Source organism: Oryzias melastigma, linkage group LG1 (assembly GCF_002922805.2).
Source record: "Oryzias melastigma strain HK-1 linkage group LG1, ASM292280v2, whole genome shotgun sequence".
NCBI lineage: Eukaryota > Metazoa > Chordata > Actinopteri > Beloniformes > Adrianichthyidae > Oryzias > Oryzias melastigma.
In genome coordinates this window covers 30,466,128-30,478,344 of record NC_050512.1, presented here as the reverse complement: position 1 = coordinate 30,478,344, position 12,217 = coordinate 30,466,128, and the positions used below count along the sequence as shown (strand labels likewise).

Below are 12,217 nucleotides of genomic sequence, written 5' to 3'. Positions count from 1 at the left end.
TTTAGTTTACAGAGGAATTTCAGGTTATTTTTGGAGTTTAGCGAGTATTTAAGCAATAATGTGCTAGCTTTTTTGGCTAATTTAGCTTTTTTCAGCTAATTTGTAGTTTAGTGAATATTTTAGCAACAGGCTAACGTTTTTGGCTAATTAGTTATCCACTGAGGTTTTTACAGACTAATTTAGAGATTAGCTTCTATTTCAGCAACAGGCTAATGATTCTGACTAATTTAGTTTACTGAGGAATTTTATGATATTTTGGAGTTTAGCTAGTTTTTAAGCAATGTGCTAGCTTTGTTGGCTAATTTAGCATTTACCAAGGTTTTTAGGCTACTTTGGCTTTTAGCTAATATTTTATTAACAGGCGAACGTTTTTAACTGTTTGGTTTAGTGGGGACTTTTAGGCTACTTTGGAATTTAGCTATTATTTAAGCAAGAAGCTAGTTTTTTTTTCTCGCTAATTTGGCATCTACAAAGGTTTTTTGGGCTAATTTAGAGTTAAGCTTTTATTTTACTAAAAGGCTAATGTTTTTGACTAATTCAGTTTATTAAGGGATTTGAAGATATTTTGGAGTTTAGCTAGTATTTAAGCAATCGCTAGCTTTTTTGGCTAATTTAGCAATTACTGAGTTTTTTATGCTAATTTTGAGTTTAGAAAATATTTTCGCTGCAGGCTAACTGTTTTGACTGTTTAGTTTACTGAGGAAGTTTAGGCTACTTTGGAATTTAGCTCATATTTAGGCAACAAGTTAGCTTTTTGGCTAATTTGGAGTTTAGCTCATATTTAAGCAGCACACTAAATATTTGTTATCAAAATTGGCATGTATTAGGGATTTAAGTAATTTTACGACAAATTTTTCAGAAATTTAGGTCAACTTCAGAGCTCTTTCGTTGTACTTGAAGAAATTTCCAGCTTTTTAGCAAATGTAACATTTTACAAATAGCTTTTACATTTTCATCAAATCCCTTCAGCACTTAAAGTAAATTGCATCACCATTTTCAGCAAAAAGCTTCAGAATCTTCAGCGACTACTTTCACCAAAAAGCATTCACAGTTTTATAATCGCAGGTAATGCAACTTTTCTAGTTGGTTATTGCTGCTGCTTTCCCCCTCAAGATGTTGAACAGGATCCAACCTGGAGGAGAGGAAGAGCACTTTGTGTGCTTTTGTCGAACAAATGAACCTGAGTGACATGTTGTGAAGCCTAAATCAGCAGCAGCGCATTTCCAAACTTGAAGCAAACACAGAGAATTGACTTTTGTTTACTCCTTCCAAGTGAATTCATTAATACAATTAAAACCTCACTAAACAGAATGACTTCATAGCTCGGGGTCTTTTATTTTCTTCTTCCAAACAGCATCTCTACATGGCTGGATTAATGTGAAAATGTAAACATCTCTTTAATTTGCCTAATTTACATCTTTGGATGAAGCCTTTTTCTTTTTTTTATTTCTGATCTTGCTGCATACAGATGGATGTGCATGAAAATTAGACGCTCCTCTCAGCACACCTGCCTCCAATTACACTCCGTCAGATCAGACTTAACTACGGCGTCTCGCGGCGCTTCACCACTTCAGAGGCTTCTGCCAGGAACTTCCTCTGATTAAACACTTGAGTGGCAGGAAAAAGGATGTGCGACTTACCGATCTGCACTTTACGGAAGAAAGGCTGCCAAATTGATTCACATTTTCAAGAACAGTTTCACATTTAATAATAATTAGGATAGAATTAGACTGGAGAGGGAATGTTTCATTGTTAGGTTAAAATGTTAAAAATGTTACCCTTTAGTGTTAAACAAATATTTAGCAGCAAATCAATAACAATTTAAGAAAGGTCAGAAGAAATAAATAAACATATTAGGTAGGAATTGGTTTAAGTTTACACTTTTGGGTAAACTTAATAAATTAAAAATAAAAAAAAAATGTGCAGTTTGCTTCCCAAATATGAAATTTGAAGGTGTAATTATAATAAAAAAAATCTAATAATAATCTGCATCCACTGCAACTTGGCATAACTAACCTTTCAGACTACAAAAGAGGTTTTGCTGTCCACAAAATATGCAAACTTTACTATGCAAGAAGCTCACCTAAGATTGAATGGTAGGACACGCATCAAGATGGATGCCTCCCCCCCAAAAAAATAAATAAATAAAAAGAATAAATAAATAAATGAAAATTAAACATATCAGGCAGTAATTGATTTAAATTATATTTTTACACTTATGGGAAAACAGTAGTTTAAAAATTAACAAAAAATGCACAGTTTGCTACCCAAATTCAAAATTTGAAGGTGTAGTTATAATTAAAAATCTAATAATAAGCTGCATCCACTGCAACTTGGCTTAACTAACATTTGAGATTGCAAAAGAGGTTTTGCTGTCTACAAAATATGCAAACTTTACTTTGCCAGAAGCTCACCTAAGATTGAATGGTAGAACATGCGGCAAGTTGGATACCCCCCCCCCCTCCAAATAAATGAATACATAAAAATAAAAAAAATAAAGCATATCAGGCACTAATTGATTTAAATTGTATTTTAAGACTTTTGGGTAAACATTGTAATTTAAAAATCAACAAAAATAAACAGTTTGTCAAATTTGAAGGTGCAATTCTTAAAAAAATAATAAACTGCATCCACTGCAGTTTGATCTAACTACCCTTTGAGATCGCAAAGGAGGTTCTGCTGTCTACAAAATATGAACATTTATAATAAATAAACATTTTATTACATTAAAACTTCACCTAAGATTGATGCTGAAACATACAGTGAATAAATACCCCCCCCCCAAAAATAATAAAAAATAAAAAAATAAAAATAAAAAAACTCAAACATATTTACATTTTTTAACTAAAATGTTTCTATTTGGACAATATAATATAATGGACAATACCAGCCACCCTCTGCATTCTGTCATCGGGAAACAGAGAAGCCTGAGCAGCAACAGGCTGCTCCTCCCTAAGAGCAGGACCAACAGACTCAGAGACTCCTTTGTCCCCCGAGCCATCAAGCTGTACAACTCTGCATTCGGCAGGAGGGGGAGAGGGAGGGTCAAGAGGGGAGGGGCATAGCAGCCTGTAACATCAAACATCACACAAGCAATAAGACATGTGCAATACTCTTAACAATACTTACCAGTGCAATATGTACATACACTCAGGGTATGGTGCAATGTTGATTCTCTTCATTATTTATAATTTTTTTCTATTGTATATTTAGCTATATTCAGTCTATTTTACTTATTTCGCTTATTTTATTACTTCATTTGTTATTCTATTTTACTTATTTTGTATTTTTACTGCTGTACGGACACTGGTACTTGAATTTCCCTGAGGACCTCCAAAGGGATTAATAAAGTATTTTCTATTCTTCTCTTCTATTCTATTTAAAATACAGCTAACAAAATAAAATGTACAACTACTACACATGTACTTTATAGTATTTATAGTGGACAGATGGTTGGCTGGCAGGCTGACCTTATTCCTAACTCACAGTCAAATCAGTGATACAGAAAAACAAGCACAAAACAGTGCTGAGTATACAAAACAAAAACATCTTTTTTCAGGTTCTTTATAGTGGTTTCTTTAGTCAACACTGTTCATCGACAAACTGAAAATGCTCCTCTCCAAGTCTTAACTCCCTCGCTTTGCCACCGGACAAATCCCGGACAAACCCCCAACTAGAGTGACAGAACTGAAGACCAACCAGCGTCTCTGCCTGGTGCGTTCAAGGAACTCTGGAATTCAGGCCACTACAATACATGAAAAGGTCTAATTAGAAAAGAAAGAGATACAGGTATAAAAAAAAACAAACTTACAAAAGTGAAGTTAGTTAAAAAGTTCCGATTGAAAGGCAACCCCTTCAGTATTTCCGCATATCTGACTGAAAGAGTACTTCACAGGTCAACATTACTAATGGAGGAGATGACAGTTTTAGTCTGCAGATAAACTTGAATATAAGAATTTGTTGTTAAGCATGTAGTTAATTAAGCTCCACGTCTTCCTTTAGGACTTGTAATGTTTGTCTTCTACACTTCATGGTTTTCTATCTGTTCTCTTCAGGTTCTTTGTCAACTTCCCGTCCGCCAAACAGTATTTCAGCCAGTTCCAGGACATGCAGGATCCCGAGGAGATGGAGAGGAGCAGCCAGCTCCGGCAGCACGCCCGCAGGGTGATGAACGCCATCAACACGGTGGTGGAGAACCTCCAAGACCCGGAGAAAGTCTCTTCAGTGCTGGCCTTGGTCGGGAAGGCCCACGCCATCAAACACAAAGTGGAACCCATTTACTTCAAGGTAAATCGGGGATGTTCTCCTCTCAGTGTTTTGGTTCTTTCTTTATTATTAGTTTATTTTTGGATTATTTCAGGCGTGATTTTTATTTTTCCAGATATAATAAAACACAGAAATAAATAGTTCATAATGAAAATTATTTATTTTTTTGTTCTCACCTAAATAAAGACCTTTTTAATATTGATGTCCTTAAGAGATTCACAAATCGCCTTTAGCAAAGAAGTCACAGATTGAATATTATAAAAAATAATAAAGTCTATGATTTTAATATATAACATCCATTTCCTTCATCATTTAATAAACGTAAGGGTGAGAAACTGCAGCTGATTTAGTGAAGCCCGATGTCACCAGCTTAAGTCTACAACCACCACAGAAGTGTTGTTGACCTTTGACCTTGGGAAGAGGCTGCCATCTTGAATAAAAAAAAAACACCTTTAGTACCAGCTGTAAAAGAAAACTCTTACAAAGGATTTTACTTGACCTTATTCTAAGTTCTTGAGCATTGTGGTGAAGATACTGAAGAAAAAATGTTGCAATTAGAAGTTGTTGGTTTTTAAAGGCGTGACAAGCTAGCAAAAGTGTTGCTCTTGCTCGCATATTTTTTAACATATTATTGTGAAAATGCAATGCATGGATCCCTAGCAAGAGATGAATGAAATTACATAATGTAAGATGCAAAAATGTTAGGAATGTGGGCGTGGTTAGCAAACAACCCCTGTTGCTAAGGAAATCCAAAAACGTACTTTTGTCGATTCTTCTGAAACTCACGACAAACTGTTCGGTATGTCAAGGGGATCGAAACATAAAATGGTTGCTATGGAGATAAAACCAACAGAAAAGCAGCCATATTGGAAAAAATGGGTTTTAAGTCAGGTTGTCACTTGCAGCTCTGACCGGCCTGACAGAGGCGGGGGAGGGGAGATTTTTATGCTTGGTTGGGTCAAATTACGGTGGCGGGGGCGGGTAAAGGGATGCGGCGATAATTTGTTTTATTTTTGTTGATTTGTTCCGCACTCTTTAGGTTTTCTGTTTTATAGATAAACTGGTTTTAAAACTCAACATGGAGCAACAGTTTCCAAAGAAAACGTTTTATGGAGGTGGACAGAACTGAGTGATGAGATGGTTAAAGCCTATCTTCAACATGGCTTCCTGCGCGCGTCCCTCTTCATCCGGCTGAAGAGGGAAGCGCGTCCCTCTTCAAATCCATTGAACGCCGTCTGCAGTCATGAAGGCCAGCTGTGCTGAAAACACGTTTCCTGTTTCTGAAAAAGTTCAGACTTTTATTCTGGAGCTGAAAGGATTCGGATTAAACGCATATTCTGTTGGTGCCACTGTGTTTTCCAGAGAATATTTAGCTTAATCTGTGAGTGTGAATCCTTTCTATTGTGTCATATTTAAACCACAAAGACAAAGATTTTGTTTTAAAAAAGAAAAGTCATATTTGTGTCAAATTTAAATTACTCTTAATGGCCTACTTTTTTAAGTTAATGAACTTGCAATTTTAGTTAAAATTAAAAAAGTGAGTTCAAAAGAGTAGAAAACAGATTTTTATAATGGTTTCTCCAAATATATTTGTTATATTCAAAGCATACTTTTCTCTTAGTTTTTGTAGATTACGTCTCAAGACATAAATGTAATTAAAAACTACAAGTTTTAGCATTTTGTTTGTGTTCAAAGATCATTTGTGTCATTTATAAAAAGGCTTCAACAAGCAAAGGTTTTTGATTCTATATATGCGTGAGTTTATATTTGTACTTTGTAGTAATTAGTACATATTTGATCAAATTTATGTTTTGAAGCTTTTCAAGAAATTCATTTAAGGCTTTTATTTTGTTGTTTTTTTATTTTTACTGATCTGAAAAAGGATCCAAACTGTGACCCTAAAGCTGTGACACGATCCGGACCGAGAGTTTTGTGATCCGTTACACCACTAATCATGATCGTGGCGTTTTTAATCGTGTACTATTTCAAATTGATCAGGAGTGTTGTTTTTTTGTTTTCGTATTGTGTAACTGTAATAGATTACTTTTGCAATATGATACTTCAAATTGTGAGTCATATAAACAGACGAATGTGCAGTTTATCCAGATGACAGAGTTTTAATTCAGTTTTGGTGATAAAGATGTTTGCTGTTTGTCCTGTTTTATTCTGTAGAAAAAGTGTTTGTATAATAGGTAGGTAAACTTTTGGACACATTTGCTAAAAAGGGTCCTAAAATTTGACAGAAACATCGGACCAAAAGTAGATCCATGGAGTGTTTTTACCTCATAAAAGAAATAACATGGAATCTGGATGAAAACGTGCTTTCATTTTGATTGAAAGTTGATATCTAAACAGAACATTTTTTAGTTTTTACTTCAAAAACTATGTTTTTTCTTCTCATTTTAGTGACAGTTGCACCAATGAATTTACGTCCGTTAGGGACAATTGCAAAAATGTTGCGTTCATGTAGAATTTTAATTATCGAAAAACAACAAATCTCCAACAGTACATGAATGCAGAGTAACTTTCTGCACCTACACAAAGGTCAGTGTGTTTGTAGTCCATAATCTATGAAGACCCACCCAAATTACAGGGTAAGTAAAGCATTATAAAGGGTTATTAATATAGTTTGGTGGGCCAGATTGAAGGGTTTGAAGGGCCGCATGTGGCCCTAGGGCCGTAGTCTCCCCCCCCCCACGTTCTAGCAGCCGGAACAATAGAACAATAGAATACAGAATAGAAAATCTTCAGCACGACGCTTAATGACAGTAAATCCTCTGTTATTTCAGTCCACTGAATAAAGGTAATTAGACTGTTTCTTTTTTAATCCTGTCGGTTCTGTTTTCCAAAGATTCAGGATTAAGTTTTTACTGATCAATCTGACAGGTTGCTGCTTTAAATTAGGATCTGGAATTTATTTACACCGGTAGATTTATTGTTTGTCTACTGTGATAAACTTTTGTTTATTTTATTTTATCCTGGCAAGATACAGATTAATAACAGCATTCTTATTTTCAACTGTGACCTGGCAAAAGGCAAGAAAAAAAGAGAAAGAAGAAAAGAAAGAGGTTACAAGAAACAAGAAATAAAATTGAATAGAATCAGAAAAGAATCAGAAATAAACGCATTCTAAAATATACAGTATTAGGGATTTTTAAGCAATTTTACCTCACATGTGTCAGAAATTTGGGCCAACTTCAGCTCTCTTTCATCTTTAACAAAATTTCCAACAAATTTAACATTTAGCAAATATCTTTTGCATTTTCAGCAAATCCCATCAGCAATTAAAGTCAATTTTGTCGCCATTTGCAGCAAAAGCTTCAGCGTCTTCATCGACTACTCTGAACAAAAAGCACTTTTCTAGTTTATTCTTAAACTTCCTGTTTCCACCTTTTTCTGTTTTAGTCAAGCACCTGATCCAGGTAATCAGGTGAAAGGGAGGATGGGAAAAAAGAAGATCCAGTTTGCAAACATGCATGCAATCTTAAATTCATTCAGAAGCTGCAGGAAGTCTTTAAGGAGGAAAGACTGGGCAGGATTTTCAAAATAAAACACCACATGCAGAAGGTGAACGTGTTCTTCAGGATTCTGCAGATTCCAGAAGTTCTGCAGAAGTGACAGCATTTGAATGCAACACGAAAGCAGCAAAACCTCTCCACACATGCTACACACCTTGATCTGCACCTGCAGGTTTGTGGTGGATCCTAATTTGATGGAGCTCCTTTCTCCTCTCCTCCCAGATCCTGAGTGGCGTGATGCTGAGCGTGCTCTCGGAGGACTTCCCAGAATTCTTCACGGCAGAAGTGCAGCTGGTGTGGACCAAGCTGATGGCGGCGGTGTACTGGCACGTGACCGGCGCCTACACAGAAGTGGGCTGGCTCCAGGTGTCCAGCTCGGCGGTGTGAGGAGAAGGCCAGACGCTGCGCGTGAGGGGAAAATGCAGTGAGGAGTTTAGCGCTGCAGGTCGTGTGACGTCGTTCAACACTGCTCTGTATTTTGGTGCTAAGCTCGACCTGCTGTGGTGTTTCCACGCCGCGGAGATCAGCCGGACACCAAACAATGTAGCCAGAAGTCAACTTGCTCTTCACTCTTAGCCCATGTCAGACGAGCTCCTGTTTGTGAGATGATCTCTGGTGTTGACTGTTTACTTCTTCTGCTGTGATCCGTGTTCCTGTCAGAGAACTGCTGAGTCTTTGAGACACTTTCATTCGACTTTTGATTTTTAAAAAGCAAACTGTAGCCCCAAAAAAGAACCACTTAGAGTAACAGATTTACCACTTTATGTGCAGTTTATCCTCGTTTGACAAACTATGAATTTAAAGTGATTTTCCTCAACAAATTTAATGCAAGAATTCCTTTACAATCAGTTTTTTTACCCTAAAAAATGGTGAAATTCTAGACTAAAATCAACCTGACTACAGACTATGAACTTATTTTCAGATTCTCCCAGTACAAAAGTTAGAAACTTTCAGACTTTTGCTTCTGGCTGCTTGCAGGTTTTTTCGTCTGACTTCATTTCATTTATGTAGCGACTGCTGTGACAGTTTCCTTCATGTGCATGTGCATGCAGCTGCAGAGTCCGTGGGTTTCAGGCGCTCAGATGCAAATCTTTGCCAACGCACGAGTTGGACGTTTCTGATTGGACAGGACTTCTGCACATAGGTTGTTAGAACTCTTATACTCTTCAGTGAATGTTATCACAAACTGATTCCAGCTTTAGGATATCGTGAATGAAAACTTTTTTAAAAATGTCAAAATCCTGTTTTTGTTTCCGACGATCCACGATGCAAAAGGTTGTGTTGTTTTTTCCCCACTTAGACAAAAACACTGTGATCATTTCCTAACCTGTGTGTGCATAAAATAATTATAAAAAAAGTCCAAGAAACGGTAAAATTAGATTAAAACCAATCGCAGTATTTGGTTTGTACCCAATGGGGTCGCATCATCGACTGTATCTGAGAACTGGACTGAGTGAGTGTGACATCATAAAATAGTGGCCCAACCAAATGAAATCAATTCAGTCCCCTCCTGACCAATCAGGAGTGAGCTTGTCAGAAGGCCACACCCCCGAGAGCCAGCAGGCTCTACCTACTTTTAATTGAGGCGTCTGATTGGTCAGTTTAGAACTTGAATAACTAGAACTACAGAGAACATGTAATAAAAAAGAGGATTATCAGGACAATGTTTAGTAAAAAGGAATCCGATTGTTTATTTCTCTGGAGACATCTATGGGATTTTGGGTTCTTGGAGTCAGCAGGTACTTCATGTTTAGAACGCCAGGAGGGAGGAGTCACTCAGTCCAGTTCTCATATACAGTCAATGGTTTGGACTCACGTAATGTGATATTTCCTTACAGACACACATAAATAGGACGGCTCGTGTGATGGATTGATCACTTTTCTTATCGACGTTTTGCCTTTCAAGGTTATTAGAGAAAAAACAAACTCTCTGAAAAGCCCAACTGTCTCTTTGAGACAAACAGAAGGAGAAATCCAGTTACACTAATCAGTATTTTATGATTGGTTCAATATTAACCAATCAAACTTGCAGGAGAAAGTCAGAGTTACCCAAGAAAACCTGCTCAGAAACATTCTAGCGGAGATTTGATCCAGGAACCTTCCACCACAAAGCCTCTAGCAGGTAATGCTGCAGTATTTTCATTGATTTAGTGAAGATATGATCAGCGAACAGTCATCTCTGGTGTTGAAGTTCTCACGTTAGTACTGGTTGAGTTATTGGTCTGCAGAAACGTTCTGATGCAGGGCTTCACAGCCAGTTACCTGAACTCAATCAAGTCACTATTAGATTCAATTTCCAATTTAAATCAGTTTGATATTGGTTCCAATTTCCGTTTTAAATATACAGTATTTTCCAGACTATAAGTCGCACCAGAGTATAAGTCGCACTTTTAAGAGAAAAGTCCAACATTTATGAACAAATCCAACAAGCCCGACGTAATGTTGCATTTGACACGAACACAATTCATGCGTCAAATTCATCCAAAAATGTGTTTATAAACTAGAGAAGCTGCTTTTTAGCCTCATCGCTACATGATGGAGGCTTTGACTGTATATCTCGTTTATGCACGGATGATGTTGAGAGGTTAAGTTTGTTGATTTTGAAGAGCTCTACAAAAGCTTCTATAATCACGTCTCCATGTCTGGGTTTTTCAGTCTTTTTCTATCGTTACCTTCTAGCCTGCAGGAGCTGGATCTGAATGACGGTGTTTTTAGCTGCTCTTCTGTCTGTTTGTAACCCAGTTTGACGGCTTGAGAGAAAAAAAAAACCCAATAATAATAATGCCTCGATTCTCAGCCATGTTTGTTTTGAACGGCACTTCTTCTGCGTTTTCTGAGGTTGTTAGTGGGAAACAACCGCCAAAAGGCAACCGGTTGTTAGTGAGAAAATAACGAATATTTGGCCATATTTACGTTTAAAAAAATCACAAAAAAGTTGCACCCCTGTCCAATTTAGAAAAAAAACTCGATTTATAGTCCGGAAAATACGGTAACTTTTGCTGCGAGGAAGACCTTACATTTAAGCCACACAAAAGCGAAACTTGCATTAACAGAATTACTGGCTCCATTTTTCTTAAGATTAGAAATAAAAGAAGCAACATTCAGTGAAAATGGATCAACAGATGAAACAAAGTTAAACACAGAATAAAAAACGAATCCTTTTAGCCAATTTTGTCTCATTTCTATGATAAAGTCTGCTTGTTTCAGTTGCTCCAATCACTCCGGCCTTTCATCTGTGAGAGATTTAGCAGCAACCACCTGAAGAGGAAGTTGACATTTGAACATGTGGGTTATTTCTAGATACTTAAACCCAAGAGAACGGCTCATGACGGCGGCACTTCTAGATACGCCTCATCATGGACTGAAAGACAGGAGAGATTAGATTTCTAAGCTGCATAAAAAGGGGCGTTTGAAGCTACAGCATGAAGATAACAGAGCTGCTGACTGTTAATAGATCCTCTGTTTCGGCTATTATATACCCTCATGTTTGGGAGACCTGCAGCCCAATCTGATGATATCTGATGTTTACTGAGGTGTTGTGTGTGGACAAATGTTTACAAGTCGTGTTGAAGAGCGCCCTGAAGGTCTGGACTGTCAGCAGCGGGGAATGTCAGCGGGTGGACACGATCAGCAACCACACAGCCGGCGTGCGATAAAGCGATGTTTAAAGAGCTGTCAGGTAGTTTGTTAAACTCCATCAGAGCTTGCTGCTTTAAAAGCTGCATTAACGGCCTCCCTGGAGGTCTAATAAAATGACCTTTTTTTTAAGGCTAAGCAAACTTTACCTTATTTGACTCGACTTTGCGATCTCGCCGCCAGTCCCTCCTCTGCGGTTAATTCCCAAACATTCCTAGCAAATCTGTTTAGAATGGACATTTGATCCAATCTGGAGTTTACATCTGCTCCCGCGACGTCCTCCACATCCCATCTGAGCCTCCCCGGCATCAGCATCTGGCATTAATAGAGAAGTAATGAGTTTCCTCTCCTCGTCATTGGCTCATCCATCTACTTTAGCTTCCCATGGCTTCTGCTGGGATCTTCACGACTGACTGCAAAAGTAATTACGCCCGGACAGCTGCTTTGAAAACCTGCAGCGCCGTGTCGACCGTTAACACTTTAGACAGCCTCCATTCAGATGAAAATGAGATCAATAAAGCGGCAATCAAGAACAAAAACCAGAGATAAAAGGCCCATCTGATGCTCTAATGAAAGAGTTTCCAAACTTTTGCTGTAATTATTTCCTTTGATGTAAATGAATCTCCTGGGTGAAGTTTTCCAGAAGGTCGACGGGTCTTAATGCAAAAAGAGAAAAAGTTTAAAGACTATTGACAGGAGAGTCACAGTGACTGCTGTCAAGGTTGTATCTGGTCTTCTTGATTTCAACGGCAAGTTGAGCCGTCTTTTATTAACTTTGAATTCCAAGAGACAGGAAA

The 12,217-nt window shown here is 37.5% G+C and overlaps 1 protein-coding gene across 1 annotated transcript in view; it reads left to right on the top strand.

Annotated features, from left to right (window-relative positions):
- The window catches only part of cygb2 (cytoglobin 2), a 23,946-nt gene extending 13,577 nt beyond the window's left edge, over positions 1–10,369 (top strand). Inside the window, exons 2-3 of the mRNA XM_024290171.2 lie at positions 4,056–4,287; positions 8,007–10,369. Coding sequence (XP_024145939.1) covers positions 4,056–4,287; positions 8,007–8,171 — 397 coding nt within the window. The 3' untranslated portion in view covers positions 8,172–10,369. The remainder of the gene's footprint in view (positions 1–4,055; positions 4,288–8,006) is intronic.
- The last annotated feature ends 1,848 nt before the right edge of the window (positions 10,370–12,217 follow it).